At 37.6% G+C, this 19,661-nt stretch overlaps 1 protein-coding gene and 1 long non-coding RNA gene across 2 annotated transcripts; one reads left to right on the top strand and one right to left on the bottom strand.

Moving 5' to 3' along the window:
• The first annotated feature begins 550 nt into the window (after positions 1–550).
• On the top strand, positions 551–6,762 carry LOC106375300 (eukaryotic translation initiation factor 4G). Its single transcript, XM_013815168.3, has 9 exons — positions 551–889; positions 979–1,088; positions 1,171–1,284; positions 1,354–1,418; positions 1,500–1,556; positions 1,695–2,867; positions 2,964–5,581; positions 6,017–6,211; positions 6,290–6,762. The coding sequence occupies exons 1-9, from the start codon at positions 705–707 to the stop codon at positions 6,618–6,620; spliced, it is 4,848 nt and encodes a 1,615-aa protein (XP_013670622.2). The 5' UTR covers positions 551–704; the 3' UTR covers positions 6,621–6,762.
• Positions 6,763–6,992: 230 nt separating this feature from the next.
• On the bottom strand, positions 6,993–8,034 carry LOC106374199. The gene is made up of 3 exons (XR_001274845.3): positions 7,871–8,034; positions 7,507–7,733; positions 6,993–7,421 (listed from the first exon to the last, which is right to left on the bottom strand). It is a non-coding gene; the product is annotated as an uncharacterized LOC106374199 (long non-coding RNA).
• Positions 8,035–19,661: the final 11,627 nt, after the last annotated feature.

Raw genomic sequence — 19,661 nt, 5'->3', positions numbered from 1 at the left:
AACAATTTTTGTAATTTTAGATTATTACAAGTGTGAAAGTATAGACGTTCTTTCTTTCTTTCCATACATGTGATTTGTCATCTCAAATTTAATAAAAGTTATTTCAGTATGCATGTATTTGTTCTTTTATCAAAGCATTTATTTATTTGTTTTTACGTGGAAAATCGAGCATTTGTCAACGCACACTTTATATACAAATACAACCGACATATTAAAAAAAATCTTTCACTTATTATCTGCAATGTTTTTTTCTGTAAATCAATGAAGGTAAAGATAAACTTTAAATATTTTTATTAAAGAATAGATTTGATTTGATTTTATAATTTGTTTTCATTCTCTCTCGAAATATTTGTAACGAACAGTTTTTATCGCGATCTCCTGAAAGCGCTCTCTAGTTTGATATGTTCTTTGCATTGACCGAAACGAAAGTATTAGGCTACAAGTAAACTTTACAAATTAACACATATACCCCTAAAATCTCAGATTATTTTCAAAATAGCACCAGACTTTGTTTCACTAAACAATCTCTCGCTCTCTTATATTCCTTTTTTTTGTTTCCCCTTCATCTCTTTCTATTTTCTTGTTCCTAAAATCAAGTCCGTCCAATAAAACCCTAATTTTATCTCCCTCACCATCGTTTCACTCCATCACATAGCTTTAGGATTAGCTTCGAAAAAAACTGCGACGATTAGGGTTTGCTCGAGATGTCCTACAACCAATCACGGCCCACCGATAATCAACAATATCGGCCAACTGGGCGATCCGCCGGCTACCAACAGCAACAGCAACAGCCGCACCGATCTTCCGCCGCCGGTTACGGTAGGGGAGCCGGAGCCGGCGCCAGACCTGCTCCCGCCTCTTCCGCTACTGTCGATCCCTCTAATCGCAGGTATTCAAATCGATTCGATGAGATTTTCAATTTCTCGATATGAAAAGTTTTAACCTTTTTTTTTTGTTTTTTGTGGTGTTTGTTGTTAGTTTCAAGAAGCCTCAAGGAGGGCAGCATCAGCCTAGGGTGAATCTGCCCCCTGTGAATCACTCAGTTTCTAACAATCACAACGGTCCCAATGTACAATCTCGCTCTCAAGGTATGATCTTTGATGTGGTCCTCTTGTTTTAGTGTGTGGTCGTTTTGGTTTAGCTCACAGTTTGTTATATCGTGAGTTACAGGAGCGTCTGGTGAACCGGTGGCCAATTCAACCAGTGGAGCTATTCCAAAGGCTCCTACTTCGCAGTCTCCTGCTGTGAATTCCAAGATCAACGAGGCTCAGAACACTGTTAAAGGTAGGATGACTCTTTTATTCGCCTGACTAGATTCTCTTGTACATCTTATAAATGTGTGTGTGGCAGCAGTCTCTGGAGACCCTTCTAAAGCGTTTGCTTTCCAGTTCGGGTCACTTGGTCCTGATTTGATGAAGGTATACGCTTCTGTTGTTCCTTCCTTTTTGTTTGATTTGTTTGATCAATACCTGAATCATCTGCCATGTTGTTTTTTCTAGATTCCTGCTCGAACTAGCTCAGCACCTCCTAATATGGATGAGCAGAAACGTGCACAGGTAGTGTTTTGCATTTGCTATTAATGGGGGCTGTTTCTAGACCACATGATTTTTATTTAGAGACTGAACATTAATTTGATGACTTTTATTCCAGTTTGTCTGAATTTTGCCTTTTCGTTTGTGACACTTTGTTTGCAGATGCAGCAAGCTTCTTTAAAAGCAGCACCGAACGTGCCAGCTTCTGTACCTAAAAATAACTCGCCAAATAAGGCTGCAGATAATCAAGTGATGCGGAAAGAGGGGCGCAATCCATCAAGTGATAAAGCAGATGTGCAAGTCCATCATATGTCCCCTCTAAGCCAAACGCAGAAGTCTCCAATTACGCATATCCGGATGCCTTCGGTCCAGACGCCTTATCAGCAGCATCCGCAGGTTCCTCACCCTGTGCATTTCGGTGCCCCGCCGAATATGCACATGCAGCCTCCCAATGTGGCGCCAACCTCATTTCAGATGCCAATGCCTATGGGATTACCTATGGGAAACACACCTCAGATCCAGCAGCAAGTGTTTTTTCAAGGTCTCCCATCGCACCCCATGCACCATCAGGGTATGATGCATCAGGCGCAGGGACATGGTTTTGCGGGCCCCATGGGTGCTCAGATTCATCCTCAGATGGGCCACGTGGGTGTGGGTATGAGCCCGCAATATCCCCAGCAGCAAGGAGGGAAATATGGTGGGGGACGTAAGACAACACCCGTTAAGATTACACATCCCGACACGCATGAAGAGCTGAGACTTGGTGGACGCGGTGACCCGCATCAAGATGGCCAACCACAAGGTCCTAAATCGCATCCTAACACACCTCCCAGATCACATCCAGTGTCAGCATTTGCTCCACGACCACTTAATGTTATTCAAACCTCTTTTAGCTCCAGTCCCATGATGTATCCTCCAGTTTCTGTACCCTTCAACAGTGGTCCAATGTCATCCGCTCAGGCACCAAGATTTCAATTTTCAGTTAGTGATGGGTCTCAGAGGGTACAGTTTACCAAACAATCTGCTCCACATGTTTCATCTGATTCTTCATCTGTGAAAGCACATGTGACGTCATCTGCTCTGCCTGCACCTGGGAGGGTAACAGTGAAGCAAGCTGCTACTTCTGAAGAAACTAACGTTGCTCTGTCTCAAAAGAAGGCCGAGACAGGTTCATTGGACTCTTTACAGCAGCCGAAACCTGGCTCTGTTTCCGCATTATCAAACTCGTCTGCTCCACCAGCAAAGGCACCTGTGGAGACGGTTACAGTTGCAACAAATTCAGTTGAAGATCAAACACAGACGTGTAAGGTGGAACCCTCTCATAATGCAACTGAGGTATGGTACTGTGTTTTGGTTTTAGAAATTCTTCATTAACTTTTTTTCTGTCACCTGGTAACATTACTTTGTTTTTATTGGCGCTGCTTCACCCAGGTTCATGGACAGACTCAGGTATCTGATCTCGAAACAAAAGCCATTATTGCTAAGGAAAATTCACCACTTCCAGCTACCAATGGGGTTGAGAAGCAAAACGTTCCCGCTTCTGACTTACCAGATACAAAAATTGACAAAACTGCGGAAGACCTAAACTGTGATGAGCGGACTATTTCAGGAAAGCAGGTTGAAGAGTCTCTAATTTCTGATGAGAAACTCGAATCAGTATCAGGCGTGCTTGAGAAGGCGCAGAATGAGGTGGATGGTGCCACAGACATTAGTTCCGACTCTGAGAAAGTAGCAGCTAAAGTTGCCGATGATACAACCTCCGAGCTTCCACATTCTACTCATACTCAGTCATCTACGGTTCCTGTTGGACATTCTAGTAATAGTTTGACATCTACCCCAGCTTCTCTTTCCAAGGATAAACCTGCTTTTGAATCGAACATAAGAAGAACTACTTCTACCAAAGGAAAGAAGAAAATAAAAGAAATTCTTCAGAAAGCAGATGCTGCGGGGACAACTTCTGATCTCTATATGGCTTATAAAGGGCCTGAGGAGAAGAAAGAGATTGCTATGCCTTCGGAGAGCTCTGATTTTTCAAACGAGAAGCTGGCACCTGCCATAGATGTTGTTGAGGCCAGCGTGGATGCTGAACCAGTGAAAAATGAACCAGAAAACTGGGAAGATGCAGCTGATGTTTCCACACCAAAGCTTGAAAGTGTGCAGGGAAATCCAGGTTCCGCAGATGAGGTCAGAGACAGCTGCAGTAATACGGAAAAGAAATACTCCCGCGATTTCCTCCTTAAGTTTGCAGACATGTTTACTGCTCTTCCTGAGGGCTTTGACGTTTCGCCTGATATTGCTAACTCTTTGATATTTGCTAATACGGGTGCGCCTCATCATGAACATGGAAAGGTTATGGATCGGCAAGGTAGTAGTGGTCGACGTCCCATCAATATGGTTGATGATAGGTGGGCGAAGAATCAGGGTTCTCTTCCCTCAGGACATGGAGGTAACTCAGGTTTCCGAACTGGTCAAGGAGGAAACTCAGGAGTTCTAAGAAACCCTCGTATGCAGCAGGGACCGATTATGTCTAGACCGATGCAACCTGTGGGTCCGATGGGCAGAAACGACTTAGACAGGTGGCAACGAGGTTCAAATTTCCAACAGAAAGGGCTTTTTCCTTCTCCGCATACTCCTATGCAGGTGATGCACAGAGCTGAGAGAAAATACCAAGTTGGTACTGTTACAGATGAAGAACAGGCAAAGCAAAGGCAGTTAAAGGGCATCTTGAACAAGCTGACTCCACAAAACTTTGAGAAGCTGTTTGAGCAAGTTAAAGGTGTCAATATTGACAACGTTGTTACGCTTAATGGTGTCATCTCACAGATATTTGACAAGGCTTTGATGGAGCCTACCTTCTGTGAGATGTATGCAGATTTCTGTGTACATTTGTCTGGGGCGTTACCTGAATTAAATGAGGACGGTGAGAAGGTTACCTTCAAAAGATTGCTACTCAATAAGTGTCAGGAGGAATTTGAGAGAGGAGAGAAAGAAGAGGAAGAAGCCAGTAGAGTTGCTGAAGAAGGACAAGTAGAACAAACTGAGGAGGAGAGGGAAGAGAAGAGACTCAAAGTGCGTAGGAGAATGCTCGGTAATATTAGACTTATTGGTGAGTTATACAAGAAGAGGATGTTGACTGAGAAGATCATGCACGCATGCATCCAAAAACTGCTCGGGTATGAACAGGATCCACATGAAGAGAACATTGAAGCTCTGTGTAAACTAATGAGTACGATAGGAGTTATGATCGATCATAGCAAAGCTAAGGCTTATATAGATGGATATTTTGATAGAATGAAGATGCTATCAGGCAAAGAAGAATTGTCTTCTAGGGTGAGGTTCATGTTGATTAATGCCATCGATCTGAGAAAGAATAAATGGCAGGAGAGAATGAAGGTTGAAGGGCCAAAGAAAATAGAGGAAGTGCATAGAGATGCTGCACAAGAACGCCAAACTCAAGCTAAGAGGCTATCACGTGGACCCTCAATGAATGTGTCAGGAAGAAGAGGGCATATGGAGTATAGTCCTAGGGGAGGAGGAGGAGGAATGCTGTCACCTCCGAGTGCCCAAATGGGTGGTTATCATGGACCATCCCAAGGTCGTGGCTATAATAATAATAACCAGGACATTAGATTTGATGAAAGGTCAGCCTATGAGCCTAGGATGGTTCCAATGTCTCAAAGGTCAGTTGGTGAGGAGCCTATTACCTTGGGCCCTCAAGGTGGTCTTGGTCAAGGAATGTCGTTTAGGAAGCCTGCAGTAGTGTCAAATACTATGCAGTCTGATCCTAGGCGACCAGCTGGAGGTTTGAATGGTGTTGGCTCACAAAGACCTGCAAGTCCTGTTACTCACGGACGGTCAAGTCCTCAAGAGCGGGGATCAACTTATGTGCACAGGGAGTTTTCTCGTGCTTCTGATCCGTCATCAGAAGTGTCATCTGCTAGGCAAGTACAGCAAGGACCATCGTCAGCAGTAGACAGCCCTCGAGAAAATTTGCTGTCCGAGGAACGATTACAAGATATGTCCTTGTCTGCCATTAAGGAATATTACAGGTACTATATTTATCCTTCCTATCTGGTCATATGTTTTGTTCATCTTTTAGTCATTGCATACTGCTACATTGAGCATATCACTCACTCGTGAAAAATCTCAGCAGAGACAATTTGCTTCAGTCAAGGTTTATTCATTTACAGTTAAGAGTACAATTGATTCTTGAAGTAGGTAAACTAGAATTGGTGAAAAAAATACGAAAGATGATCCCTTGTTCCTTGATTTTAATAGATTATATATCTGATGAATATGTTAATAAACTGACTGGTAAGTGCGTGCTATTTAGTTTTCTACCACATGTGAGTTTTAAGTATGTCTCCTTTTACTGATTATAGTGTTGTTGTTAGTTCCTGTCTGTTCTTTCTGTGGCTATTGTAGTCACCTATTTTAGAAAAGGGTACTTTGGTGAGTTTCAATTACTGTGTGTTCTTGTGCAGTGCACGAGATGAGAAGGAGATTGGTTTATGCATGAAAGACATAAATTCACCAGCTTTCCACCCAACAATGATTTCTCTGTGGGTTACTGATTCTTTCGAGAGAAAAGACAAAGAAAGAGATCTCTTGGCCAAGCTCCTTGTTAACCTTGTGAAATCTGCTGACAACGTCTTAACCGAAGCCCAACTAGTGAAAGGGTAAGTAAAAGAAATCACTTTGATGATCACATGTCTTTTTCTTCCTTTAAAAAATCTGTTTGGCTCTTTCGATGACAGGTTTGAAACTGTTTTGACGACCCTGGAGGATGCTGTGAATGATGCTCCAAAAGCAGCAGAGTTTCTAGGCAAAATCTTTGGTAAAAGTGTGACAGAGAAAGTAGTGACATTGGCAGAGATTGGTCGGTTAATACGTGAAGGAGGAGAAGAACCAGGAAGTCTGATGGAGTTTGGGTTAGGAGGTGATGTTCTTGGGAGTGTTTTGGAGACGATAAAGTCAGAAGCAGGAGAAGAAGCTTTTGTTGAGATTCACAGGAGCTCAGGTCTGAGGATTGAAGATTTCAAACCTCCTGCACCTAACCGGTCTAAGATTTTAGATAAATTTACTTAGGCATCCAAAAAATGTATGGAACCATCTTTTGACGGTTCTGTTTCTCTGTCTCTCTTTTTTTTTTTCAAGTGCTTCAACAAACTAATCTGTTAAAAAAGGAGTTTCTCTATTTTATTTATTATAATAGCAAAACCTTCCAAAATGTTTCGTTATAATAACTAGTAACGCTCAGATATGTCTTCTGCTTGTTTGTTGAGCTTCAGGTGATGTAGCATCATCACTCTAGCAAAGCCGTTTTGGTTACCTCATCTACCATATAACACAACATCCTCTTACCATGATGACATTTTAAAAGTCAAGTAGATAGTAGAGAGAAGAACATTTGAGCATTTTAACATTTTTTCATGGGGTTGTATTTCTTAATACACTGAGTATTCAAAAGCGAACTTCCCTATTCACGTTAGAAACAAGACACGTCCCCATCGCATATGAGATGTGTCCTTACATAAATCCATCATAAAACATATGTCATCACTTAAACATACTACATAATCCTGATAGCGCATTAACATACAAAATCCTCGTAGCGCATTAACATACGAACTAGTTCAAGTCAACTAGATCAACTATTTTCTTTTGGTATATTCCTATGTTCTTCACGCCTCAGAAAACACCAAAACCACAGTCGGTCTCTCATCTGGATTGTCAGATACCATGAGCCTCAACTGCTCAGCTAAAATAGGATGCTGCAGGCAATATCCCTTCATTTCACAGTTTGGTTAGAACAACATGCCGCTCCATTGCGGTTTCAAATGGATGCCAAATCTCTAAGAACACAATTCCTAGACTATATATGTCAACCTGCAACAAAAACATAAAATACCTGAGAAAAAAACACTTACAAAATAAAAGTCGACTAACTTCTACGGACTTTCTACAGATTTACCTTCTGGTCAATATCCTCTGACCCGTTCACTATCTCAGGAGCCAGATAGAGCGCAGTGCCTAAATATTGTGATTCAACTGAACTTTTAGATGTTGTTCTGATGTTACCAGCCTCATCTTATCCCATGCTGAACGTCACTGGATTTAGGTGAGGGCACAGGCATATCTCAAACGTGCTTTCATCTTATCTTCATAGACTTTGGCTCTTTCATATTCTGTTTGGTATAACTGAAGATTAAAACAAAATGTGAGTTGAAGAATCAGAAACAAGCTAAGTCATGAACCTCAAACTTAGATTCAAAATTCCAAATCCAAACTAAGGAAAAATCAAAGACTCTACACAAAACACAAAGAGAGTAACTTACACTGATGATATTCCCATTAGAATGTGGAACATCATCCCCGTTTATACCGCTGATGAATAAAGATTCTAGGGCTTCCATGAAACATCCGATCTTCTCCTTGCCGTCACTCATGGTTTCCGTTTCTTTGTTTTTCTATTGGCGTCGTCCTAGGTCAAAAGGCCAATGGTATATTTTATTATTTCTATTCCCCCCCCCCCCTATATTTTCTATATTTAACCAAATTTACCCCCAAGTTTTCTATTTCACTATTAACCCCTAACCTACTGAATAAAATCTTAATCTTTTTTTTTTTTTTTTTTGATAAAATGTTAAATTTATTGATCATCGCAAAAGAATAGTATATGTACAACTAAAATGAGTTTTTAGATATTAGAAATTGAAACTTAAAATAGCCTCTTTTTTTTCTGATCAACAAACTTAAAATAGCCATAAGCCTAAACTGCACTAGAATGAGCTTCAAACCAACGTATCATCAGACCATGTAGCTTGGGATTGATCACATAATTTGTGGAGGAGATGTGATTCCTTACAGCCTTGTCAATTAGCCTTGCTAGCTGATCCACCGACTTGTTACTGGAGTTGTGCTTCCTCTCATTACGCTCGCGCCAGATAAAATATATGGTGGCTTGCAAGGCCAGTCTCAAAAGAATGAAAGTCAGGCGATCATACGAACCCGTAAGAAGCCTTGACAGCGTCGTCTCCCAATCCGGGTCAGGTTCCAAGCCAAATAGATTTCCTACCAACTTCAGCCAGACCATAAAATTGTATGGGCAAGCAAAGAAAAGGTGATCCCTAGTCTCATCAGTTTCGCCACAGAAAATGCAGCACTGCGGTTGGCCCCAGCAACTCGTACGATGTCCTGTAGACAACCTATCTCGAATGCTTTATCTAAATCATCTCTGTTCGGTTTCTCCTATTAATATTGGTTAAGTGTTTTAAACTTTATCCATCATGTATATTTTCCAGTCATCTTTTATATTGCAATTGTATCCCCTATATATTATTTGAGAAACATTACAACTTCTTTTTGTAGTCACATGTCATCACTAAGATGATTCTTAGAATCATTAGAGAAATATGTTGGTCCATCTAATTATATAATAAGTTTTTTTATTAAACTAACAATAAATTCATCATTAATATACTTTATTATTTCCTTAAATAAAATTTACGGAATTTCCTAATGTGTCTAAAATATATATGACAATTAATGATTTTGAATAATAAAGATTTGATAAAAAAAAATAGTGTATCTTCTACCATATTTGTTTAATTTTAAACTATTAAATAAATTAAACAACCATAATAACCATATAATAAAAATTTAGATTTTTATGTATATGTTATATTTTGAATTTTTACAAACGGCTATAAATTACTAAAACTGTTAAGAGTCTCACATTCAAATTTTATGATCCATGGTTTAAAAATTTTGTTATGACAAAATACAAATGATTACAAAAATTATATAAGTAAAAAGTCTAATTTAATTAATTATTAAGATTAATATATATATATATCATTTTAAATTAAACTATAAACCATATAAAATACAATATTTTAATTTCAAAATTTACTTTGAACAATTTTTTTGATAAAAGTTTTGAACGATCATTGACAACTTATTTTTCTTTTAAATTATAAATTACTAAAACTATTTATCAGTAATTTAAATTTTTTTCTATAAAAGATATAAATGATCGAAAAAACTATATGAGTAGAAATCATCATTTAATAGATATTAATATTAAAAATATACTAAAATATATTATCTATATTAGTATCATTTAAGTTTAATTACATATCCTATCAAATATAAAAAAAAATATTTTTTGGATTAATAAAATTAATTTATATGTTCGCACCAATTTAATTATATATTTAATAGTTATTGAACTTTAATTATTTAATATATATTAATTATTTCATAATATGTAAAAATATTTAATACATAAAATAATTTATATATATAATGTTGATTCTGCGCAAGGAGCGGATTTTAACCTAGTTATTATTAAAATGATTGTTATTTTGATTTTATAAACTTATTTTGTGGTAAGAAATAGTTTCTATAGAGGGAACATTTAAAAAGGCTATAATATATCTTAACTTCAGTTTCTATATATACGTTCAATAATTGGCAAGGAATAACACTGGCTGATTGCATTTCATATATCGAAATGATTCCATGTCTTCGGTCAAGTGGATTCAAAATGCAATATGACCACACATTAAAAAAACTTTAATAATTTGCGCGTAGACAGACACAAGTCACATGCATAACTAGGAGTTCTAACGTATTTTCCCAAACGGACTGAACATCGAGCCTCGGTTAGCACAGGTTAGGTGAGCTAGCATCAATTTATATCCTTGAATGATCGGGAAAAAGGGTTTTTAATTCCCAGACTATACTATTTGTAATAGGCAATTTAAATACTGAAGTTTTAGCTGCACGTTTTTATTCCCCAATTTAATGATGACTTGGCAAATTAAATATCAAAAAAGTCAGACGTCATAACCCGTTAATATTATATGAAACGACGTTTGTGATTTTCCTTGAAAACAAAGAAATCTCCAAACTGAAACCCTAGATCGAGTGCAGAGAGATTTTCAGCGTGCGTGATGGTGAAGACGTTCACCGGAAGACGAGGAAGAGCACGAAATAAGCTTCAAATCCAAAGGGGTTCATCAAATCCCATAGTTTTTGAAGTTCCAGATGTTTCTTTTCCTCCCACAGTTCACGAAGGTTTTAAAGTTCCTGAAGTTTCAATAACAACTAAGAAAAAAGGTAAAATCAGTTCCTTTCATGTTAATAATTCTTATTATTGATTCTTATAATTGATTCTGTCGCATGATGACTTCTTATTAGGACACGAGATGAAGAAGGTTCTGGATTTGATGAAGAAACAGTGAGACGTGAGGATGAAGAAGAAACAGTGGTACATCGTAATGAACAAGAAGCTATGGACTCGGGTGAGAATTCATATTTTGAGGGAGATGATTGTGAGGTTATTGTTGAAGATATGACTGGATATAAGGAGTTTTAACCGGTGCTGCAGTCAAATGATAACGAGCTTCTCGATGTACCAATTCGTAAAGACGATCATTTTAGAGAAGCTGGCTGTGAAGATGGAAATGAAAACTACGAGGGTAATGAAGATAGTGGCGATGATATCTAGAACGACGATCACATACCGGATCCATTATCAGATGATGACCGTCATGAAGTAGAAGAAGAAGGAAGGCAATTCAAAATTTCTATATAATCTAAATCACTACAAGAAAACACGCCGAATTCCGACGGACATCAATATCGTCGGACGTTTGTGACGGATTACCGACCAATTTCCGACGAAATCCAAAAAATTGAAGTCGTCGGAATTCCATCGGCCATTTCCGACGGAATTCCGACGAAACAAGGGTCGTCGGAATTTTCCGACGACTTTTCGACGACATTCCGATAAAAAATGTAACCGTTGTAGTCGTCGAAAGTTCGTCGGTATATTCCGACGAATTTCCGACGACATTCCGATTAACAGTAATGTCGTCGGAATTCCGTTGGAATTTTCCGACGAATTTCCGACGAACCATGTGACCGTTGCCGACAAATATATATGACCGTTGTATAGCCGTTTGAGATTGGACAATACCGACGGAATTCCGACGGACTGCTTTACATCCGTCGGAATTTCGTCGGAAAGTCGTCGGAGGGCCGAAAGAAATTTCCTATAAATACAACCCCTCCTCATTCAACTCATTCACACTTCATTCTCTCTTCATTCTCTTTAGTCATAACAATTCCGTGAAAATTATGTCTTCAGAAGTTTATTATCGTTCGTGGATGGATAAACCTCATTTGGATCCGAACACCAATTTGCTTACGGAAGAATACGTTCAAGGGATTGGAGAATTCATGAGGCTTGTTCAACAGCAACCGGATGCAAAAAGTGGTATGTTAAGATGTCTCTGCTCTTCTTGCAATAATAATAAGGTTATAAAAGAATTTGATGTTTGGACTCATTTGTATATGAAAGGGTTTTCACGTAATTATAAAGTTTGGTACCTTCATGGGGAAACTGGTTATGAATATGGTAGTACTAGCGAACCTCAGCCTGTTAGTGAACTTCAGCCTGATATTAGGTTAGAAGAATCTAGAACGGATATAGATTATGGTGTAGGTACTGAGCAGATGGTACATGATCATTATAGAGGGGAAGAACCAAATCCCGAATCTAGGAGATTTTTTGACATGTTGGATGCAGGAAAACAACCTTTGTATCAAAATTGTAGAGATGGTCATTCAGTCTTATCATCTGCAACTAGATTAATGGGTATTAAGACAGACTATAATTTGGCTGAAGAATGTATGGATGCGATTACTGATTTTGTCAAAGGTATTCTACCTGAGGATAACCTTGCACCGGGTTCATACTACGAGGTTCAGAAACTTGTTGCCGGTCTTCAACTACCGTATGAAGTGATAGATGTATGTATTGACAACTGCATGATCTACTGGAGAGCGGATGAGACACGGAATGTATGCAAATTTTGTGGGAAACCTCGTTATCAGGAGACGAGGGGAAGAGTTCCGATCCCATTCAAAAGAATGTGCTATTTGCCTTTGACGAAAAGATTGAAGAGGTTGTATCAGTGTGAGCGCACAACAAAAGCAATGAGATGGCATGCAGAGCATTCCACAAATGGTGAGATTAGACATCCTTCAGATGCGAAGGCTTGGAAACATTTCCAGTCAACATATCCAGAATTTGCGGAAGAGAGAAGAAATGTTTATCTTGGATTATCTACTGATGGTTTCAGCCCATTTGGAAAGCATGGAAGACAGTATTCTCTATGGCCAGTTATTGTGACACCGTACAACTTACGGCCGAGCTTGTGCATGCGACGAGAGTTTTTGTTTCTCTCAATTCTCGTCCCCGGGCCAGATCATCCTAAAAGATCACTAGATGTGTTTCTTCAACCACTGATACATGAGTTGCAACAACTATGGGCGCATGGTTTTGAGACATACGATGTTTCGTGCAAAGAAAACTTTCAGATGCGGGCAGTACTTATGTGGACAATAAGTGACTTTCCAGCATATGGTATGTTATCTGGATGGACAACACATGGGAGGCTATCATGTCCATATTGTCACGATGACACAGATGCTTTCCAACTAAAGAACTTAAGGAAAACGTGTTGGTTTGACTGTCACAGACGATTTCTACCACCTGATCATCCATACCGCAGGAGTAAGACTTCGTTTACGAAGAACAAGCAGGTGTTTGATGGTCCACCTGAGGAAGTTAGTGGAAAAGATTTGTTGAAGCAGTTTAGGTATTTTGATGCAGAAAGGACGCCAGATGTAGGTGGACATGAAAACATTCGAGTCAATGCGGTTGGAGAGCTACATAACTGGCACAAAAAGAGTATTTTCTGGGATCTGCCATATTGGGAGAGTCATCTATTGCGGCATAATTTAGATGTCATGCATATTGAGAAGAACTTCTTCGATAATCTGATGAACACAGTCCTTAACATCCAAGGTAAAACGAAGGATAATTTGAAGTCAAGGTTGGATTTAGTCGATATTTGTGATCGTTCTGAACTTCACGTTGATGAGAACGGTACGGCCCCTTTTCCCATTTATCGGCTGGATGGTGCTAGAAAAGAAGAGTTCTTTGATTGGATTACAAATAAAGTGAAATTTTCTGACGGATATGCATCAAATTTGGGGAACTGCGTTGATAGAAGCGAAGGAAAGTTTACTGGCTTGAAGAGTCATGATTGTCATGTAATTATGCAGCGCCTCCTTCCGTTTGCTTTTTCAGCATTATTGCCACGTAATGTTCATGAAGCAATTGCAGGTATATTATATTTTTACAATTTAATTTTTTTTTATATTTAACAATTATGCTTATAAAAACTTAATACTTACGAAAATTATGTCTTTTATCTATGTAGGGATTAGTGTTTTCTTCCGCGACTTATGCAGCAGAGTAGTGACTGAATAGGGTATTAATAATTTGAAGACAAACGCACCAGTTAGCATGTGCAACGTTGAGAAGATATTTTCTCCATCATTCTTTGATGTAATGGAACATCTTGCTATTCATCTCGCAAGAGAATTGGAACTTGGTCGTCCTGTGCAGTACAGATGGATGTATATTTTTGAGCGTTATATGCATCATCTGAAGAAGATGGTCAAAAATCAAAGCAGGGTGGCAAGATCTATAATGGCACAGGTGATCAATGAAGAAACTGCAATCTTTGCTGAAAATTATTTTCCACCAGAAGTGCATACAAAACACCGAAGACCTGCTCGGCATGATGATAGAGGGGAGAGAGCAACATATCATGTTACTGTCCCAAGCATGTTCAAGGAAATAGGACGACTTAGTGGAAAATTCACGAAGCGGAGACTTACGGACGCTGAAAACGCTCATTTGCAAGCATATTTGCTCACCAACTGTGAAGATGTTCTACAATATGAGAGGTAAAAAAAATTATTCATTTATTGTTAGATTAATATTCAATAAATTTATTTCATATTGATAATATTTTTGTATATAGTGTATATATGGCGGAGTTGCGTATGACTCACAGGCATGCAACAGAAGATGAGCTTCGACAACTTAGAGATAATGGATTTGCTGCATGGCTTCGTAGTTATGTGAGTCATATATCATATTACCCTATGCAAATGATTAGTTTAAATTTAATATAAACTAATTAACTTTTCAATCATATATGTTTTTAATTTATAGGTGAATGATGGTTTGGCCAGAGGTCTTGTGTTCGATGATTGGATACACGAATTTGTGCAGGAACCAAACTATGTGGTCAAATCATATCCTAAATTTTGTACGCGAGGATATTCATTCACAAGGAAAGGTCATTCTAAGACAACATATGATGCTGGTGTTTCATCTTCTTCCGGTGACGATGTCTACTACGGCAACATAAAAGAAATATTGGAAATCCAATTTCCTGGAATGGTTGGATTGCGTTGTGTAGTATTCTATTGTGATTGGTATGACACCACCCCAGATAGAGGAGTGAAGATTGATGCGTTTGGTGTTACATCAGTTCATTCGGGGCGGAAACTTCAATATTATGATCTCTTCATTCTTGGTTCGCAAGCTGATCAGGTATGTCAATCTATTCATAATTTTTTACCAATATAATTAATTAATGTTATATATTTTACTAATACTTGTATAATTGATATGTATAGGTGTGTTACATCAGTTACCCTCGGGTGACGTACAGAGACGATCCATGGGTTACTGTAACGCAAATCAACCCAAGAGGACGAGTGAATGGAACTTCTGATGATGATGAACCATTGCAACCAGAGTCTACCAGCAACGCCCAGGCAGTTGAAGATTTGGAAAATGTTCAACTCGTTGAGAATTTGATTGTGTTTGGACATGATGCTGTCGTACATTCGGAGCCAGAAGCCGAGGTTGGGGAGTTTGATGAAGATTCAGAAGATTCTGATTAGTTTTTTTTTTTTTTTTTATTGGTCCGTCGGAAATCCCTCGCAATATACCGACGACATAGCGACGACATTGGGTTTCATTGAAATTTGGAAAGGTCGTCGGTAATTCGTCGGAATATACCGACGACATTCCGACGAACTGGACAAGTTCGTCGGAATGTCGTCGGTATATTCCGACGAATTACCGACGACATGTGTTTCTAAAAAATTTCAATCATAAAAATCTATAAATTTAGATGCCAAAACTATGAAAATAACACATAATAAGTGTTTAATATAGTATTAGATCGCAACCGTTCAAATATAACAACTCATTCAAATATTTATGTATGCATATCATTGTTTTCATAACATCTCATCTTAACATTATATACTTATACAATCATATTCATATAAGCTTACACTACAAAAAATATTGTTGTATAAAATCGTGTTATAAAACATTTTTATTGTTAAATCTTTATGCAAATACTATACATATTATCAAAGATTTGGATTTTGCATTTAGAAACTTGAAATCAACACCCTAAACACTAAGTCGTCGGAATATACTGACGGACACATTCCATCGGAAATTCAATTTGCCCGGGAGAACCAAACCACTTGAAAATTTTCGCGAATCGGCATTTGGTATATTTTAATTATACCGACGGAATACCGACGAACCCGTGTCCGTCAGAATCTTCAGATATAATAACCCTCCTTCTTCCTTCTTCGTTATCTATGTCTCTCTCTCTCTCTAAATTCCTCTCTCTACACCGGCGATTCCTCCCTCTACACCGGCGATTCCTCCCTCTACACCGGCGATTCCTCCCCCAAACCCTAAATCATGTAAGAATCATCCCAAACCTTCTTTAATCTCAATTGTTTAGGGTTTTGAAAGTTAGATCTCGGATTTTAGGTTGTTTGATTGATAATTTAGGATAAATAAGTTAGGATTGTTGTTTGGATTGTTGTTTTAGTTTTTTTTGGAACATTTTTTGATTTTTAAAAACGTTTTTTGATTTTTTAAAACGTTTTTTTGATTTTTAAAAACGTTTTTCAAGTTTCCAGTAATGAAATATATATAATAAAACGTTTTTAAATTTTTTAAAAAATATTTAACAACATTTTTCTATATTTATAATTTTTTATAATTTTGTATACATATATATATATATATGTCATGTATAATAAAAATTTTAAAATTTTTTATAATTTTTTATAAGTTTCCACTAATAAACTATGTATAATAAAATGTTTTTTAAAAAAAATTTATAAATATTTAACAACATTTTTCTTCATTTATAATTTTTTTATAATTGTGTATACATATATATATATATATAAATCATGTATAATAAAAAATTTTAAAATTTTTTATTATTTTTTATAAGTTTCTAGTAATAAACTATGTATAATAAAAGGTTTAATAGTTTTTTTTAAAACGTTTATAAAATCTTTTGTAAATATATAAATGAAAATATTTAAAATAGAAATGATTTGAAAATATGTTTGATGTATTAATTTTTTTTTTTAGTGCCGAGGATGAACCCCGCCCCGCAGCCCGTCTTCGACGTAGTTCGGTGAGCAGTTCCCGTGCATCGGGATCGTCTCATGACTCGGTTCCCGCATATATTCCCGCTCCAGCTCCCACTGCCCCTCACGCTGCTGCTCAACAAGATCCGGGGGTCATGCCGGTTCATCTATTGGTTCAACAACCAGGTCGAGAGCATCTCCCGGTTCTCCAACCCAACCCACGACGAGGCCATAGCACTTGGTTAGTATTTTTTTTTTGTACCGTTATGTTTTTTCCTTTAATTAACTTGCTAACTTGTATTTTTTTTAAAGGTTCACCAAGTCGAAAAATGGCATTAGCCGGAGCATCAACCAGATGATGTACTCCATGCTCCGTTTTGGATATCCAAAGTGGAATGTGATCCCTTCCGACGAACGAGAGTTGTGGTTTCGTCATTTTGCAGTATAGTAACTCTTCATTTTTTTAAAGCTTTTACATTTTTTTAAATATATTTACTTATTAAATTGTGTTTGTTTTGTAGCAAGAGTTTAACTGGCACTCCGATCTTACGGAAACAGTCCGTAAGAAATTCAACGAAAAGACCATGGACTCTTATACAAAGCAGATAAACGCGTGGAAGACAGTTTGGCAGAAGAACAAGAGGCCGCGGTTCATCAACGGGACGGTGTGGGAGCAGTTGATAGCTCATTGGGAGAAGGAAGAAACTGCAGAGACGTCTTCTAGGAACTCCAAGAACCGGAAGAGCGATCGTGGCGGGAAAGGTATGTATGTGCACAACCTCTGCGCTTGCTCTATGTCTACTAAGGAGGATGAACTTTTAAGTTTTTTATTATTATTTATCTTTATATTTTTTAAATAAATATTTTATATATTCCTTGGCTAATAATGGCGATTTTTTTAGATCGAAGCAAATGATGGTAATCCCGTTGATCGTCTCCAACTCATTAAGGTGGCTCACACTAACAAAACGACGGGTCAAATTCAGGACCCCGTGATCAAAGGTGTCGTTGATTTGGTGGAAGCTGAAATAGTATCTCAATCTCAGCCTCTCTCTGATGACGGCGACTCTAAGGGAGCTTCAACCAACTTGTCTCTATTGCAAATAAATGAGATGGTTGAAAAGGTAATTTTTTTTATTAATATATTTTTTTTATAATGTCGATTACTAACTTGTCCCTATTTACTAACTTTAAATATTTTTGTAGGTGGTTCCTAAAAGGAAAGGAGGCCGTTTAGTTGGGTTGGCCCGCCGTGCTTCTTCGTATCCGGCATCTTCTTCGCAAGCTCCGTATGCCGATCCCATGATTCTCGAGGAACTACATGACAAAGATGAACGGATTGGGGCATTGGAGGAGCAGAACACCACTATCCTTTCGAAGAATGCCACTACCCGTTCGGAGAATGCCACTATCCTTGCTGAGTTGGCATCCCAGAAGAAGTTCAACACCGAGATAATGCAGAAGCTAGATCGTTTGATGTCTTCGAGTTCATCTTAGTTTTTTTCGGCTTTTTAAAACTTTCTGAATGTTTTTTTTTCTATTTCGGTTTGTATGAATTTTAAACTTTCTGAATGTTTTTTTTCTATTTCGGTTTGTATGAATTTAAATTATATAATATTATTAGTTTTAAATTTCTGATTTTTTTAATTTATTAATATAAAAAAATATATAAAAATGCAAAATTAATTCGTTTTTAAAATTGGTATATTCCGACGAACTTTGGGCGTCGGAATATACCGACGGATAGCGTCGGAATATACCGACGGACAAATATCCGTCGGAATTTACCGACGAACCAATTTCCATCGGAATATACCGACGAACAAATATCCGTCGGTATATTCCGACGACCAATGTCCGTCGGTATATTCCGACGAACCAACGTCCGTCGGAATACACCGAGGAATCCACTACGTCAGAATTGTCCGAGGAACGTTCTCCGTCGGTACATAGTTTTTCCGATGAACTCTGGTCTCGTGTGTCCGCATCGTAATATCGTCGGAAGTTCGTCAGAATGACGTTTCTCGGTATTCGTCAGAAAGTCGTCCGAAGTTCTGACGAAATTCCGACGAATTTTTTTTTTCCGACAAAACGATACCGACGGACAGGTTCGTCGGAAATTCGTCGAAATCGGTCTATTCCGACGAATTTCTGACGATTTCGGCCATCAGAATCCCCCTGTTTTCTTGTAGTGAATGTATGAATACATAGAATATGGATCATGTGTTCATGTAACACTCGTAACCTAAAATTGAGATTTGTAATAAAACACACACACATTTTCATTTAGCAGGAAAAGAAATTAAGATTAATAACTTTATTGTTTCATTTAGCGTTTTTTGCTATCCAAACACAAATTGTTCTATTTATTATTGCACATTATTTTTCACGGCATTTCAGATAGATATCAATTTCTTTAAAACTAATACAATTTTTATAAGAAAAAGATACAACTCTTTAAATTAATCCATTTAAAAAAAAATGTTCTTCAAATGATAAGACTAATTTTTAAATATTTTTTAAGGTTTTAAAAGTAATTGCATTTTTGGCATAAAAAAAACATAGGATACGATGTGAAGATACATTTTCACAGCCTTCCGATTAAAAAAACACATCATTTTATAATTTGACTTTTTAACACCATTTTATAATTTGAAAACATTTTAAAATTTGTTTCAATTTTATAGTGAAAAGGCCAAAACTTTTAATTTTTTTTTTTTTTGTTCTCTTGTTTTAATCTTTTTTGGCCCAAGCCCATTCCTATAAATC

The sequence above is a fragment of the Brassica napus genome, chromosome C4 (assembly GCF_020379485.1).
Source record: "Brassica napus cultivar Da-Ae chromosome C4, Da-Ae, whole genome shotgun sequence".
In the NCBI taxonomy this organism is placed as follows: domain Eukaryota; kingdom Viridiplantae; phylum Streptophyta; class Magnoliopsida; order Brassicales; family Brassicaceae; genus Brassica; species Brassica napus.
Note: the sequence above shows the minus strand (reverse complement) of the source record. Positions and strands in the feature narration are given on the sequence as shown.